General features: G+C 39.8%; 1 protein-coding gene across 3 annotated transcripts in view; it reads right to left on the bottom strand.

Annotated features, from left to right (window-relative positions):
- Window positions 1–16907, bottom strand: part of ppfia2 (PTPRF interacting protein alpha 2) — a 140842-nt gene that overhangs the window by 9678 nt on the left and 114257 nt on the right. For all 3 annotated transcript variants that reach the window (XM_053343940.1, XM_053343941.1, XM_053343942.1), the window contains 13 exons: window positions 16222–16368; window positions 13845–13979; window positions 13102–13185; window positions 11902–12033; window positions 11744–11806; window positions 11236–11327; window positions 10004–10136; window positions 8631–8848; window positions 7394–7631; window positions 5717–5746; window positions 5477–5607; window positions 4762–4911; window positions 4005–4097 (listed from right to left, as the gene is read on the bottom strand). In XM_053343940.1, the coding sequence (XP_053199915.1) occupies window positions 4005–4097; window positions 4762–4911; window positions 5477–5607; window positions 5717–5746; window positions 7394–7631; window positions 8631–8848; window positions 10004–10136; window positions 11236–11327; window positions 11744–11806; window positions 11902–12033; window positions 13102–13185; window positions 13845–13979; window positions 16222–16368 (1646 nt within the window). The remainder of the gene's footprint in view (window positions 1–4004; window positions 4098–4761; window positions 4912–5476; window positions 5608–5716; window positions 5747–7393; window positions 7632–8630; window positions 8849–10003; window positions 10137–11235; window positions 11328–11743; window positions 11807–11901; window positions 12034–13101; window positions 13186–13844; window positions 13980–16221; window positions 16369–16907) is intronic.

Genomic DNA, 16907 nt, shown 5'->3' with positions numbered 1-16907 from the left:
GTGGGTCTGTGTGTGTGTGTACAGGACTGTGTGTTTATAATAAATAAGAGAGTGAGAGAGAGAGTTCTCATACACATTTTATCTCCCAGTACAGTCTGTACATCAAGAGTGTTGAAAAGGGCAACATCTTTATCATTCATCTCTATGCTGGCAGAGAGCAGAGCAGACACTTCACTACTGTATCCACTGATCCACTCAGAGAGAGACTCAGGCACACATGCAGGCATTCACTCCTGAATCCTAATGTTGATATTTTTCTTGTTCCTAGATGTGCAATAATCCTAAATTTACTGCTTGTAGAAATCATGTTTTTGCCTTCAATGTTGATTTGTCTTTTAGTCAGTGGATTAAATGCTCAAAAGTGTCAAACCCTTATGTTTTTGAATGAGGCTTAACCATGAATGTATAAAGAGAACTGGATACAGCGTTGGAGGTGGGCCCACGTTCATTTCTATGCAAGTTGTTCAATGGTGCATGGATGCACTTCCCACTGTGAAGAAACTACCTGATGAAAACATACTGGGCTATGTGGGCTGCGTGCACCCATGGAGCATGCTCACCAGGGATTTTTGGACAGCTGACTAACTTCTGGTATCTCCCTTTAAACTTAAACTTAAATGGGGATAAAACAGTTAAATTGTGGAGCTCTTCTAGACTTTCGAAACATGATCAGACTGAATGGATCAAACTGTGATAGTGAAAGAAGTCATGTTGCAGGGGTTGTGATGTGCTGTTCCTGTATCCAGTTCTCTTTATACATGCATGCTAACAAACATGTTGAATGCATTTCCTTCTTAAGAATAATAATAATGATGTGTCACACAAATACAATAGAACCTGCTCATAAATAAACACTGCTCCATAGCAGTAGTAGTGGTCATAAACTCCACATGACACATTTACAGATAGTGAATTTGGTAGAAAATTATTTAGTGGAAAGTTTTTCATGTGCTGGTGTACAGCACATTTGGATGACCTTTTTTTTTTAATATGCAATTTTTCCTACAGTGTGTTTTATAAAATTCTTATAGGGTGTTTAACATCTACTTTGGATATTCTATCATTCTTCTTAAATGCGTTGGGTAGTTGCAGCCAAGTTTTGATGACAGGTGCATATTGCGTATTGATGGTGATACAGCCATAACTCATGAGTCATAAGTCTGTCAGTCTGACATTTTGGAACAGTATCTGTGTATTCTTAGAAACCATCACAGTGTATTTTGATGCAGCTTTGAAATTAGATGCAAATTGAAAGAATATTAAAAATATTTATGTTGGCATATTGAGAGGATATGTATGTGCCCTCTTACTCTAATCCTCCTGGAAGGCACAGGACTACTGTGTCTGCTCAGTGAAGATGGACAGTACACTGCAAATTTAAGTACAATTGCCAAAGTCGTCCCAGCTCAGCCAGTCACAATTTATTGATCTGGGAAGGATTTTTGAAGACCAGTACGTTTGTTGATGCAGCAAGTCATTTTTAAAATAGTTTTTTTTAGATTTTCTGGGCTGAGCTTTGTGGTTCTCATATGCAGGTGTACAGCAGGTACTGTTTTTTGTGTTTTTTTTGTTTCACATTGAGAGCTGCACTGGCTGCAGGTGTTGACCTCCTCTGTACAATATAAATTGCATCTCATCAACAAGACCAGCCAATAGACGCTCTTGGTCTGTCATGCATAAAGCTGCAGTTATCTGAATCCTCCCACACTCGGCAAGACATGAACTGATAAAAAGCCTAAAAATGCCTGACAAGCAGGGGACCAAAGAACATAGTCACACACACACCCACATACAAAAGAATAAAACAATCCAGTTCTTATTGTATTTACTGTTGTGAACACATTTCATAACAGAAAACTCTGAATCAACAACCCATTCCCTGAGTATGTTGTCAAAGAACTTGACGAATGAAAAGAGTGGGCTTAGTAATAAACATGATACATGGAGCACTCAGCGTTAAAGGCCTCAGTACAGTGAAAGGGCACTTAAACACAGCATAGATGGCATACAAAAGCCTAAAGGTGACAGAGGAAATGTGTTCAACCAAACACAACGACATATATTCACTGTCTTATCTATCCAGCACATGGGGATAGCTCATGTTTTATGTTCAGGCCAGGTCTAATGCATGGAGAAATACATCCACTGAACATAGCTGGGGAAAGGGAAGTAAGGAAACAGTTATGACAAATCATACAAACAAAAATAACATTTGACATTCCCATAACCAGATATTGCAGCTGGTTATTCCACACAAATAGATAGAAAGACACATATAAGGAGAGGAAGACATTCCAGGTATAAAAATTGGGCCCCAGTTTAGCGGCGGCACATTCTCTGTCCAGCCATGGATGCAGCTGCCATTGAACTGTAAGAAGGGGGGAAGAAACATCTTCAGATGGTAAATGGAAAAAAAAGAAAGAAAGCAATGGCGTCGTTAACAGCCATGAGGTATAGAGAGATAAATAGATAGATAAGAGATGTCAGCTTTGGCACTGGTCTTTCAGGAGAGGACGGATGGCGGACAGACAAGAGAGATGGCAGACAGGGCATATGGCTGAGACAATGGTCATATCCAGGAGGTCAGTTATACATCCTCACAACTTACCCGCTTTGTTAGAGTCAAAGGATGATGAGAGGGAGAGGAAGGGTAAGAGAGGAAAGAGTCAGAGAGCAAAGAAGAGAGAAAGAGAGAGCGACGGGGAGACAAAAGTACACAAATGTTAATGAGTTAATAGGCAATTAACCGTACGGCTCTAAACAAAAAACACATGCGCGCACACACCCACACACACATATTTCACGATGAAGGACATTCGTTAACGGGAGCATCTGTAGACCAGTCAAAAAATAATGTTGTCTTCTACAATGCAGTCTTGACCACATCTCGTGCAGCAGAGAAGATGAGAAATGCACTGAAACACAGCAAGACCCCCCCCTCTCCACCCTCCCCACCTCCCCTCCATGGTCTTACATTCAAATGCTCAGCTACATTCAGTTACTTGTCGTTAACCTTTTGAAGAAAAATAAATAAATAAATAAATAAATAAATAAAAACCACACCGACAATGAGAACCACAGCGGTATTGATCAATCAAGATGCTGAAATGGAAATAGTGCAGGCAGCTTAATGGCATGCAGTGTGGAGGAGGCACCAAGATGCAAGGTGGTGGTGTGGTCTTAATCCTCGACACTGCTATGAAGAAGTCAGTGCAGTGGAAGAAAAACAACACATTTGTCAACATACAACGAACGATACTCTCTATTGACCAACTACATGGGAGGCAAAGTTATTCGTCATGACAACTCGATGTGCACTTCGAGCAAATGACATTCATCATTTGGCACTGAGGCATGGCAAATGCACGCACACACACACATACATTCTGCAAAACTCCTGCTGAAAGATTTGATGTGCAAGGGGTTCTTCCTTTTCCTGGTCGGCAGGACACACCCGATCTGACTCAGGGTGTAATCTATGGGTGGAACGTTAGGAAAGACATCTATATCTTCCAAATTGACAAAGTAGCTTTGTGTGAGATTAATTGGCTTTTCAGCCTGGATCAATAATTTGATTTTGGCTCTCTATCTGAAAACAGTGAGGCTGATCTCTGCTCCTTGATAGTGATCCAGCTTCTGCTTTCTATTGATCCTATTCTCAGCATGGATTATAGTTTTATATACTATACATACAGTAGAGCTGTGCCTTCATAAAGGGAGAAAGCTAAAGGTAACACAGCATGTGGAGGCTACAGCCACTGTCTTTGTCAAAGGTCAGATTAGACTATATACTGTAATGTGAGTGCACATTCTATGATAATACAGCGATATTACATCCAAACACAAGGTTTAAATATGACCCTATGTTTTATAAAGCCATGTGCACTATTAGATATATTAAGTGGCTTCTCTTTCCTAACTGTGTGTTTCAAGACTCTAACTAAGAGGCTATTTGAAATTTCTGTTTTGGCGACAAGGGAGGTGGCCCTTGGATGAAAGCTTACTTCTTTTTCAATCTGCGGTCCTTCTCAGCCTGAGTTCCCAGCTTGCCTACACCCATTTCCTGGCCTGCCATGTCAGCGTCCATCATGGTGGCTGAAATTGGAAAGAGGAACACAAGATATCAGTGAATATAATCTGAAATTAACTAATACTCTTTTTTTTGAAATTTCTGTATTTGCCTTTGATTAACATTTTATGTTTCTGAACCCCTTGCTTTGTTTTATGAGGTGGGAACAAAAAGTAATAACTGAACTTTATCTGTGATCGCCTTTTTTTGGCTGGGAAATCAATTCAAAAATCAAACTTTATTATTTGGATTTTGAACAATTATTGCACAGTGTTAATACAATAAAACAAATAGCTATTAGACCATTATTATCTATTTTTGTATTAAAAACATTTCAGTCATTCACCACTGATATGATGCATTTGAAGTTTTTCATTTCCAGCTGTGTGTGTATAACATTAAGTAGCATTTTGGTTTGTTTTTGTAGTTGCAATATTACCACTCTGACTTTCAGTAGAGTATTAGTGTCCCATTGTATAAACTTGTTCTACCCCAACAACAAACAACATTTTGGTTAGAAACAAAATACCAGTCAAGTCAATACAAGTCAATGTAGAATTTTTGAATAGAAATAGGCAAATAAGATATTTCATATATACGATATTAATAAGATACAGCTTTCAAAACCTTCCTCCCAAAGCTTCTCAGAGCAGCACCAACCTTGTGGATCAACCATGACTTGTCTGTGTGCCAGATGTCCCATTCGGCCTTTCTCCTTCTTGCCGAAAAGTCGCCCGATGGAGGATTTGATGCCTTTCTTCTTCGGTTGCTTGTGGAGGGAGTCTTGGCTGCTGGCTACACTACTCAGGGCGCTGGCCTCAGCCTCCAGAGAGGCCACGATCCTGTGGACACAACATAAGATAAGATGGAGGTTTGGAGATTGGCTTTACAGTACACATTGCCAGGATACAGCTCAGAAAAATGTAAAGAAGAGAGTAAATAAAATGTAAATACAGTAGCATTGTTATCCAAATCCAAATTGCTTTACAATGTTTTTTTGCTGCTCACTTATTCATTCACACACACACACACACTGATGGTGGCAAGCTACCATACAAAGTGCTGGTGCAACCATTTGGAGCAATTTGGGGTTCAGTGTCTTGCCTAAAGACATTTTGACATGCAGACAGGAAGAGTCGGGGATCAAACCACCAACCACCTGATTGATTAATGGTGTTTAATTAGTCTCAAAACCCAACCACCCCCAAAAACAAACAAGCTTTGAGACTAATTAACGCATACAATTGAACAAAACCCCCAGTAAAAAAAGCTCCCTTACTGATAAACTGTAGCCTTAATGAGAGTGTAGCCATTAAACATTCAGCAGGAGTCAAACAAGGCAAACCAAAATCTAAACCAATGGGATTATCTCTGCCTTGAAGCAATGTTTGTACAGCTGACACCTACCCTCGTGCATCATTGTGCGAGGAGGCTGGCAGTGTGTGTGTCATTCGGACGGTGCGTGGCGTTGGAGGGGGCGATGTCTCACACTTTATGGTGGCCTTGTCCTCGCGGCCATCCTCTTCCACCGCTGCTATCTGAGGGACGAGGGCAAAGGGAAGGGATGTGGTTAGATGTGACACCTATTCATCTAGATGTAATTACAGGAAACATAATATTGAACCATCATTTCATATTTGTGTTTACCTTTCTCCTATGTTTCCTCAGATCACTGGGCTGTTCAGAAAAGAAAAGAAAATTGTCAATATCCATGAGCTAAAGCATGGACAAAAACATTAACAATTCCATCATGGTAATAAATGAAAGACTGTTGGCTCATTGAATATCATAAACCATTAGATGCTCATGAGCCTTTGTCCAATACCATCAAATTGACCGATCAATACTGAGGGGACGATGAAGGATGCATAAACAGGACATTTAATGAATCAATAAAATCAAACCCTTATTCCCTTAAAAGCTCTTGAGCAAATGAGACATTTTCACATTATATCCCTCTTTGGTTGTACCAGATTATGGGGGCATATATGAATATTTTTAGCACTGTAGTGTTCAGGAAATCCTCTTGATGGGCACATCTGGAATGTTTAAGCCTCAGGTCAACATTGCGAGAGAGAGAGATAGAGAGCGAGACAGGGGCGGTAGAAAATATTATTGTCTATTCTGGGTGAAACTATAAACCATCCTTTTTGACACCTGGGTTCCATAATAACCGCTGACAGAGCAAGACAGTTTCTGTCACGACTTTCTCTGCATGCCAAGCCTTCAAAAATTTGCAAGTCTAACAAACACAGACACTTTATGCTTCCCTGACAGAATGGCTGCCTTCCTTTTGCTTCCTTATCTCCTTCTACCAAAGTTTTGTTCAATATAGGACTGTGAGTATACTGTAGCCTACCTACAACCACCACCTACATCATAACACACACATAGGAGGCTTTGGACATATGCTTTGTACAAGGAGGTGAGCAATATATTACAGAGAAGACATCTCTCTACACATCTACTTCTTTATGTGCGCTTATCGCTCAAAGTACTCAGATGCTTACACTTTAATCAAATAGCCTATGATCCAAGCACAGTAAATCCCTCACAGCCTTACAGGTATTTCAGTCCATCATTCGAGGCATGACAGATTCTGAGTCAGAGTCAGGGAGAATCAGTGACTTTCATAAAAGGCTGTCTCATAGGAAAACATGTCATATCTCACATTTGTTGCTCTCACTGGTCCAGTTTCTCAGACATAGATTAAGACTAGTCCTGGACTAAAGACAAGATTCTGTGAAATGATCCATGACACTGTGTAATCACCATTTTTAAATATAAAAATCTGATAAAAGTTTTTCCCATTTTGATCTCGTATGAGACATTTTGTGTTTTGGGGTTAAAGGTATACTGAAAGGCCTGATGGTGGCGCTGTAAGAGTTAATAACTAAACTTTTTGATTAATAACTCAACTTTTTGATTGACATCACATGTAAATAACTAAAATGCAGTTTAATTATTTTTGGCACTATGTTTTCTAGATCTATTTATTTAATGAAAAGCGTTAATGAGCTAATTCACCTGACCTAATTAAAAAGCTCTTACTGCCCACAAGTCAAATATTAAATCATAAAATGCTGAAAAATTCTTTAATAACACCACTTTTTTCAAACAATACTGTCATTTTCAGAAATGATTCAAATTGGAAATCTATTAAATGTTAAGAAAACACTAGAAACTTAGTTGTGTTACTTATTTGGGAGGGTTGTTGCACTGTTCCTGTGACCTTCTGTATTTAGACTCTAAGGGATGAATGTTTGTAAGGGGCAGGTTGGTGGTAAGACAGACAATCTGTTTGTAAGCAGTAAAATAGTTTACCAGTGTCATGACCCCCATCCGCTCCATGTCACGAGCGGGGCTTCGAGGGTCAAGTTTAGGGGTGGAGTGTCCGCTGGGTGGAGAGGAGGACGCAAGGGAGGAAGCGGTGGCTGAGGCAGTGATGGAGGCTCCGTGGTGCATACGGGCCAGGTTGAGGCCTTCGAGGCTGACGCTGGCCACCCGGTTCTCAATCTCCTCCGCCCTTAGCTCCGTCGACTCCTTCTCCTCCTGTATCAGCCTGTAGGGAGGAGGAGAAGTCAGTTGGAGATACAGTATGTGCAGCAAAAAGGTTATATAAGTGTAGGTCTCCAGCTTGACTTGAATAATAATGACTCTGGTATACATATCTGGTGTTAAGTACCCAAAAGGATAGCTTGATATGAGCATCACTGTTCCACAATTTAACCTATGAGGGTAGATTCCTGGACTTCCTATTTAATAACTAAAGTATAAGGGGGATTACAGTAATTAGGAGATAAAAGGATAAAAGTCAGGTCATTAGTTTTAACCATACCCAAGTTCTAACTTTGCAATTAGCTGAGAGCTTGACTCCTAGGATTCATGATCACTATCTGCCATCAGATTTGAATTAACTCCTCCAAAAAGAAATGAAGAACTGTGTCTATGGATGAGGATGTGAATTAGCAAAGGCCAAAAGGCACATTAACACCCTTTGAAATAAGATGTATTTGTGCCTGGGGTTATGAATACTTATCAGTACAAGATTATTACAACATTAACAAGAGGCAGACCACATTCACCGAAAAATTCAGTCTGTAGGAGAATCGTGAGGAAGAGCAATTCATAGACATGCTGAAAACTGATACCTTTAAGTGATGCCCCACTAAAATTAATTGACACGCTTGTGAATGTATCTATGTATGAATATATGTCTGGAACATACTGAGGGTGTTATTAGTTACCACAGAGACAGATGTTGATATATTTGGGGTGGAATATCACTTTCAGAAGCTAAGAATGGGGTGAGTGTACTTTGCAAACAGGACCCCATTCAAAAGCAGCATATCACCCCTATGTCAGAATTATTTTAAGACATCTAAACAAAGGCAAAAGGAATCTGAAATAGGACTACGTCTCCAGGACATCATCTTAACAACATGCTAACTGGATTTGAAATAAAATGGATTTAAAAAGCAATAAGTAAAAGGAAGCAGATCAATATGTCTGGGAATGTGGCCTTTTATATTCAGTTTATACTGCAGGGTGAGTCAGGTACCGAATCTCCTTGTTGATGGCGTCCAGCTGCTCTTGCAACATCATGGCCAAGGTTTGTGCATCAGAGTGGCCGCTGGGTGAGAGGAGGTCCATGGAGCTAAACAATGTTTCCCTGTCATCATCATCGATGTCTGACATCTCTGTGTCGCTCTCGAAGTGATGGCCTCCCAGAACCCCGAGCTGCTGCGAACGCCATTCATGCTCCCCCAGTGACTTAGCCTGCACGTAGAGAGAAGGACAGACTATGAACATCAGACTACTTCAAGCTATTCCACACAAGTTCATAAAGTTTAAGTCATTATAAGGAAGATGAAGAGATTAAGTGGGAAAAGGACAAATCATTATATGGCAATTACTGCATAAATTGTAAAATCTATGTTTTATATTTTAGGTGGTGTTGCTATGGTGTTGCTATCTTGACCAGGACACTCCTGTAAAAGACATATTTAAGGTCAGTGATGCCATTTTCTGGTTAAATAAACCAATACATTTGCAGGACTGATGTCTATCTATCTGCTTGTTAATATAATACATTTTAATTAACTGACTGTAACCTTCTTAATCACCTTAGTAAAGAAAAATATAGGCATATAAAGAAATGTATGAAAACATTGATGGTACTAAAAGTGCCTTATTATGCCTGGAAATCAATGATGTGATGGTGGGTTTGTTGGCTCCTGAAACTTTAATTTAGGAGACACAGTCTACACTTGGATCTGTATTTGTTGTCTGTATTTGCAGTATATTCATATTTAATGTGCATTAAACTTAGAAAAGTAGACCTTTAGTGCTCTGAACTTCCTGGATAAATGTTTTCCTGGGAGAAGCTGTTTTTTTACCATCCTGGCCAATAAGAATAAAGAAAAGACAGCTTAAAAAAGATGAGAGGAGCTGATCTGATTACTGAAGCCCACTTACACTCCTCTGCTGATAATTCATTCCTCCTACTGTATTGAACCTACTTCCCCCCTGCTACACTGACACAGGCATTGTTCTTACCAAAATTGCAATAACCCAGAAAAAAATCAGTTTAAAATACATATTCATAAAAATGCCGAATTGAAGGATTCTCAAGGAAACAAAAGGACAAGATGTTAATCTGATTTTAGCATCCTTACCAAAGATATAATTATATTGCCACATTGGAGAATTTTAGCACACTGCTGCGTTACAGCCTCAGGGTCTTCAGGAAGATTTCTACTGATGGCTGCTCCAAAAACTATTTTCTATTCTAACTGAGCTGAAACTGAAAACCAGTGGTGATCGAACAGCTGAGATTCTTCTAACAAAACAATACTAATAGCAGTTATAAAAGTAGAAAACCTTATTCTAAGCATAGAAAGATCGAAGGCAGACAAATTTTATGCATCACACCTTGGTTTCCCGCAGACCCATTCGACCTCTTCTTGGCCGGCGGATGACCTTGGCTGAGCGGTAGTGGTCTGACTGGGTTTCAGCCAGAGATCCCAACGAGAATCGAAGCTCGGCTGATGTGTCCAGATGAGACCTGGGAAAGATCTTTATTTAGTAAAGTGTACAGCAACATCTCATTGGGCTCACATTAAAGATGAACTACTGTTTAACACTTCTGTTGTATAAACAGGGATTTTGCCAAAGTGAGACAGATTACAAAATTTAAATTAAAAAATGTTATGCAGACAGTAAACCACACAAATCTTGTACCTACTCTCTTCAAGCATATCTAATAGTCATCATGCATCATGATGTGGTGTAAAGTGTACTTCTTGATGGAACAGAGCTTATTATGCAAACCACTATGGCTGCAAATTGTCTATGGAGGAGATTAAGGCTGCTACTGTCAACACATCAGTGCTGTAATATTATAACTTCATGCAACATGAAAGGGAAGCTAAAAAACATCCAAGAATAGATATGGAGAGTTCAGTGATACCAGGGTTTCTAATAATAGTGAAAAGTAATTGTTACATCAGTGACAGATTAAATATCAGCTTCCAAAACTACTGGAATCCGTACATTGGATTATCAGTTCATGTGGATGCTGAGTTTGTGCCTGGGACTTTAAACTTTAGCCTCATGTTTTTAGCATTATGTATGTAGCCACCAAGTGTATATTTAAAATGCAACTGAAATCACTTTTAATCATCCCTCTCTGATTTTTTCCCCTAAAGAACAAAACAAGACAAATGATAACAGAGCAGGCACATTTAGTTGGACTTTAAATTGGACACCTTTTGCTAAATTCTTGTTTTTTTAAAGCATTTTCAACCAGCCAATGGAGTTTAACTGCTAGTTAGCATTTACTGGAGATTACATATCTGCTTTGCCTACCTCTGTCTGAAATCATGAACCCATTGTGTTGGAAATTACTGACAATTGTAGGTGAAAATGTTGCCACCATTACTGTACTATGTGAGCAATAAGATTGATAGTTTCAGTAACAGTATTTAAGGAAGGGTGGAGCTCAATGAATAGTCCATTCATTAAGCTCATTAAGATTTTTAGGGTCTAGTGGTCTTGAGCCATGTATGGTGATGGAGGTAAAAACATTATTAGTCTGCGAAAATGGATAAATCAAACCTTAATGGACCGACACACACATGCATAGCCACATAGAGCCAAAATACCTTGACAGGGTGGGTTCTGTGAGGGAGCCTGCCCTCAATCTAAACTGGTCCAGCTCTGATCTCAGTTTATCTATCTCCTCTGCCAGCTGCGTCTGGAAAAAAAAAAAGAGTTTGACAAGATGTCATTTACAGAACTCCTCTGTGATCTTACGTGCCCAAAAAAATGATAATAACAGTAAATCATACAACAGTCATATTGGTGCATGTCAACACTGTGGAGTGATGTGGTTGAAAGCCAGTGGGAGTGATAATCTCCATGCTGCCAAATACTAACTGACAGAGCGATACCTTCAAGTGTTTTCTATACTGCTCATGAAATGCATCTCATTATCCTTCCTCATGCGGGAAGCTTCTGAATATTCAACAACAGAGATTTATAATAAAAATTAAACTAATGCAAATAACCAACCTCATTATTTCTCTATTAAAAAGTACTTTATTAAGACAACCTCATGTAAAATGTATAGCATTATTTTTTAATGTTAATTTCTTGACCTCTGCGACCTACCTTTTCGTGTATTGACTCCTCGTACTGTTTCCTGTAACCGTCTGAGTCTTGAATTAACACATTCTGCAAGGAGAAAAAAGGGTTATTAGGGAAAATCCACCACCTCTTAACATTTATTGGACAGGACTGATATTATATGATATGCTGCCATCTTTAACCTTCTCTTCTAGAGCTGCCATTCGTTCCTTCAGGTGGAGCTGAAGACGCTCGTTGGACTCTGTGAGGAGCCTGTCCACCGTGTCAGAGAGACGCTTGTTGTGTTCCTCGTTCATCTTTTCTCTCTGTCGAGCCTGGAGGGATAACAAAGTAGAAAGATTAAAGAGTTGTATTCCAAAGTCATATATCTACCAGCCAAGGCCTCAAATATTTGCAGTAAAGCTGCTGGTTAACTTACGGGCAGGGTATTCTGGAGAATTGTCTAATCTTGGAGGGGGATTTTGCAGTTTAAAGTGTTATTTTGTTGTTGGCATGAAGCTGGTGTTCCTCACTGTTTCAACATCTCCTTTTCAATCCAGTCGGAGCAATGTTAATCAGATGCTTTGACCTGACCTACATTTTTAGACCAGAATTTGACTAATTAATTAAAGCAATTCGTGCCTATGTCTAGGGTATCGGACGCATTATTTTTTTATACATAAATTCCTAAAAAGAGGTCAAGTCAAAACTTCACTACTTGAGGGAATTCCAACCACATAAATTCAGACAGCTGGTACTCAAAGTCAAATATTTCAGTTAAATTCTCAATTAGGTATTCAGTTGATTATAATATTTAAAAAGCTTGCCTCCATACAAAACAGCCTGTTTCAGGTAAAAATAAATGTAACTTTATATATATATGTATATACTGTATCTAGGAATGAACACCTGGTACAATAAGCAATGTATATCAAAGCTGATATTTAAAATATAATCATATTAGACATCAGACATGAGGGTTAGGGTTCTTCCTATTTAATGATCACTTGGTATACGCTCCCGACAACAACAAAGTATCATTTCTCATTATGATGTTTAATTCAGTTCAATTAAGTTTGGTTTGATTCAACACAACTTTAATCCTGCGAGGACGACTGTATGCAACACCTTACTTGGAATCAAATGTGACTTTGAAGATCATTTCATCAATATGTTAATATAAAGTTATTCATTGAGCTACAAATTATTGTGTCATTTATGAATACTTTGCAAATCAACTTATCAGTAGCGTGTGTGTGTGTGTGTGTGTGTGTGTGAGAAACACTGGGTCAAGTCTCATTGGAAAATAAGACATCAGTCACGGTCGCCTCAAGCTGTCATGCTCATGAAGGAGTGGCTGCCTGGTTAACGTAGCTTGGCACAACGCCTCCGCTGTGACTCACCCGTAGCAGCTCCTGGTTCTTCTCCTCCAGCTGGCATTCCAAGTGCCTCATTCGCTCCTCAATGCTTCCGTGACGCTCCTCCGCCTACAGATGGATCACACAGCATAGAGAGGACAAAAGAGGGCACGATGATCTGGGTTTCTGACAGCCTGAGGGTTGACAAAGAAAAGCAGTGGCGACGACACAAGCCAAAAGCCTCTACCCCAAACTAAAAGATGGAGATCTATTGTTTTCAAGCGTAACGGGACACAGAGCTGATTGAAACAAAGAGTGACAAGGAAGAAGATGGAGAACGAGGCCACCAAAGGACAGAATGAAAGAGGAAGAGAGCTGCTCCAGCACTGCCAAGTTATGAGCTCCAGCCAGTAGTGCCATGCAGCTGTCCCGTGGTGGTAGAACAGCCAGAGCAGAATCCCAGTAAACACACTCGCCACAAAACACTAATAAGATAAATGAATGAAATCTGCTCTCTACAGGAGTTGGCAGTAGCTGTGATGCCCTGTGGGACTACCTTCCTAAGAATGGAGTTCATGTCTTGGAGTTTAGCTTCCATAACAAAGTGATAATCATCAGGGGAGGAAGAGGAGCTGGAGTCAGACTACGTGGCCGAGGAAGAGGAGAGGGACATGTTGAAACACACTTACACATAGGTACAGAAACATCTAGAGAGGAGGGCATCTGTGGTGGGAACAGTGCAGTGTCAACAGTACAGTGTGTGTCTTTACATGTTGGCGTCTTCCTACCTTAGTGAGGGCTGCTATCCTCTGGGCCAGTTCAGCCTCCACCTCCGGCAGCGTCTCGGCTTTCCTCATGGTCTGCTGAAGCTTCTGCTCTGCAAGCTCCAGCCTCTCCTGTAGCTGCCTGTTCTTCTCTTCCATCTGTACATAAACACACAACACACACACACACATCAAAAATCATTAGGTTTAGAGTTAAGATCTACAAGATATGACCAAGCTCTTAAATATTAAACAGTAAAGCTATTAGTAACCTTAAAGCAAATGTAATCTGGATAACTGTATGTATGTATGAAGTTACTCCTCACTGTTTCAGAATCTTTTTTATGTGAAACAAAGAAGGCAAAAGTGTTGATAGTTGTTTTGAACAGCCACACACAAAGGCAGGGTGAAAATCTGACTGTCATGTAAAAGGGTGAGAGGAGATAATGGATTAAATATGGGAAGACAGTCTCACCTTGAAGCTATTTGTGTGTTGCACCAGTTTGTTACAACAGAAATAGTTGAAGAGGGGAGCTTGAAAGAAGTTTAAACTCCAGCTACTTTCTCATTTCTCACACCTGAGTCTGATTTAAAGTAATAGAAATTGATGGATGAAGCTCCCTCAGTTCAGATGTGTGGGCAGGGGGGAGTTTCTGAAGCTGTTCAACCATTCTTTAGGCACTTCCACTGGTGCCTTAATGCTTTGTGTGGTGTTAAGTTACTGTCAATTAAAGTCTCAATGCTGTGTCCCCATTTGTCCTGACAGTATGTGGGGTGGAATATAACATAAAAGTCTTGTGAATCTCTATGCAAGTATTTGAGATTTGTTTCACTTTTTTAATATAAGCAGAGCATCATCACCTAGTAGAAAATAGAAATCACAGCTATCTGTTTTTAGTAGGAGGACTTGCTCTGGCTGTTTGCCTCAACCCTTCTTCAAAATAGCACAGAGGCAGAATAGCAGCTTCTCTGCACTTGCCAAGAGTGACAGTGGCAACTTTTAGTCAGCAGATAACGGTAATTGTCCTGATTAGGCATTCAGATACAGTACTTGCCATTATAAAGACAGAAATCAAACCCAGCTTCGAAACCGCCATGAGTGACTTATATTTCCTGGTTGTGTGTTAATACTTTTCTCCCCGCCTTGCTCAGGGCTCTGATCAGTTTTAAGACTTTTGGGGATGGCTTGGCAGCCTATGCCATCAGTGACAGATGCTCTGCTCCCCAAAGCATCGGGCCTGGCAGCTCAATATGCAATAATTAGACTGGAGTGGGCCAGGGCTGTGTTGTGTTGTGTATGTCAGTGATATTTTCTGTCTGTAGCCCTATCACCATCCCATTGATGTTTTAAATGACACTGGGAAAGAGCGGCAGTGCGTCTTTGTTGCAATTTCCTCCCTAGGTGCCCTTTCATCCATATTTTTTTGCTTGCCATTTATTCTCATTCCCCCATTCCTATGTGTCATCGGCCAAGCCTACACCCCCTGTGCAACTCATCTTCAAACATCGGTGGGGTTTGGCTGCTGGCACAACAAAAAGTAAACTCATTACACAGCCAGAGAGAGGAAGAATGTGTGTGTGTGGTAGCAGGAGTTGGAACCTAAAGGCTTTAGGGTTCATTTCTGAGAAGGTTTCTGGATGTATTTATGTTTTATAGAAGAGTGTTCCTGTCGTCACCTTGATTATGTTCTTATGGTTGGTTGTATATAAGCCAGAAGGGAAAAGCAGACTGAGAGATTAAATGTTGTTGAAGCTAATTTAACAGAAAAATTGCTCCGTGTCTCAGCTACTTTCCTCACAGTAAAGCTGAATGGTGCTTGTGTGTCTTGTGGTGTCTGCGTGATTTATTCTGCTCATATTTGTATGACATTCACTTTATCCTTCCAGAGCTCAGCTGGTGTTTAAGCCTGTACTCATGAAAATGTCACTCAATCTTCTATGGCCAGGCAATTTATCTAATTGGCTGCAATGAATCACAAAGAATCATCAAAAGATAATAAATCAGTACCATTGTTTGATCATACAGCATTACATCAATTATGAGGATGACTTTGAGCCATGTGTATTTGCTCAAAGTGAACTTTTAAAGTAAAACCATTCTTTCCCAGGTAATACAATAAATTGCCCTCACTTTATTTGACAAAATGTCAAGAGGTTTTTACATTTCCAAACCCTCTGTTGAACAGCTGTAAAGGGCCCTGTTAACTGACATTAGCTATCTAGCTTAGACAACCAGCTGCAAGCATGATTCTGCCCTGAATCCAGTCATATTGTCAAAAAAATGTTGGGCATTTCAGCCAGGAATGCTCTCATTTGAGTAACCACCTGGACCCAAAGAAAGAAATCCAAGTTTTTTAAAGAGAAGTAGAACTGTCAAAGCCACTCTTTTGATTGTACAGACCTGTCTGAGGAATGCCTCTTTATTAGCCAACTCGTTCTCCAGTTTGTCATTGATGTCATGAACCGAGGTGGACTCTCGCTGGGCGCTCAGGTAGCGTTTCTCCAAAGTGACGATCCGTTCCTCCATGTCTTCCTTCTGACACATCGCCTGCACACAGTCACAAAAATAGTATTTAGAGAACAGCAGAATAATCAACAATTAAGATTAATAGTGTTCTTATGAAGGTCACCCCCTCTCCTAAATGTCAGCTGTTTTTGGTCATGTGAAAGTTTGGCAGAACTTGAGTTTGGCACTTTTTAAACTCAAATGTATTTTGCATGCTTAATTTTTAATATCTGCTCAGGCTTGTGTTATATCCCTGCATAACTTAATTCTGAAACATGACTGACACAAACTGTAACTAATATAGAAACGTCTATTACATCAGTGTAAAATGTCCTCATAACAGTGTGGAGTCAAATATAACTCAAACACAGCAGCTGAATGTTATTAGAACAACATTTTTGTAATGAGTATGGAAACTAAATTTACAGCTACATTTTTTAATCACATGTCCAGACACAGTTACTGAACCTGGAATGTGAAGACAAAATAGAGCTGCAAGCTGACTAAATAAAAGTCTTGTCCTGACCACAGTACAATCTACACAGGAGTGAAATACCAAATAAATATGCCAAACAATAAAG

Source organism: Scomber japonicus, chromosome 23 (genome assembly GCF_027409825.1).
Source record: "Scomber japonicus isolate fScoJap1 chromosome 23, fScoJap1.pri, whole genome shotgun sequence".
Lineage (NCBI taxonomy): Eukaryota > Metazoa > Chordata > Actinopteri > Scombriformes > Scombridae > Scomber > Scomber japonicus.
Note: the sequence above shows the minus strand (reverse complement) of the source record. Positions and strands in the feature narration are given on the sequence as shown.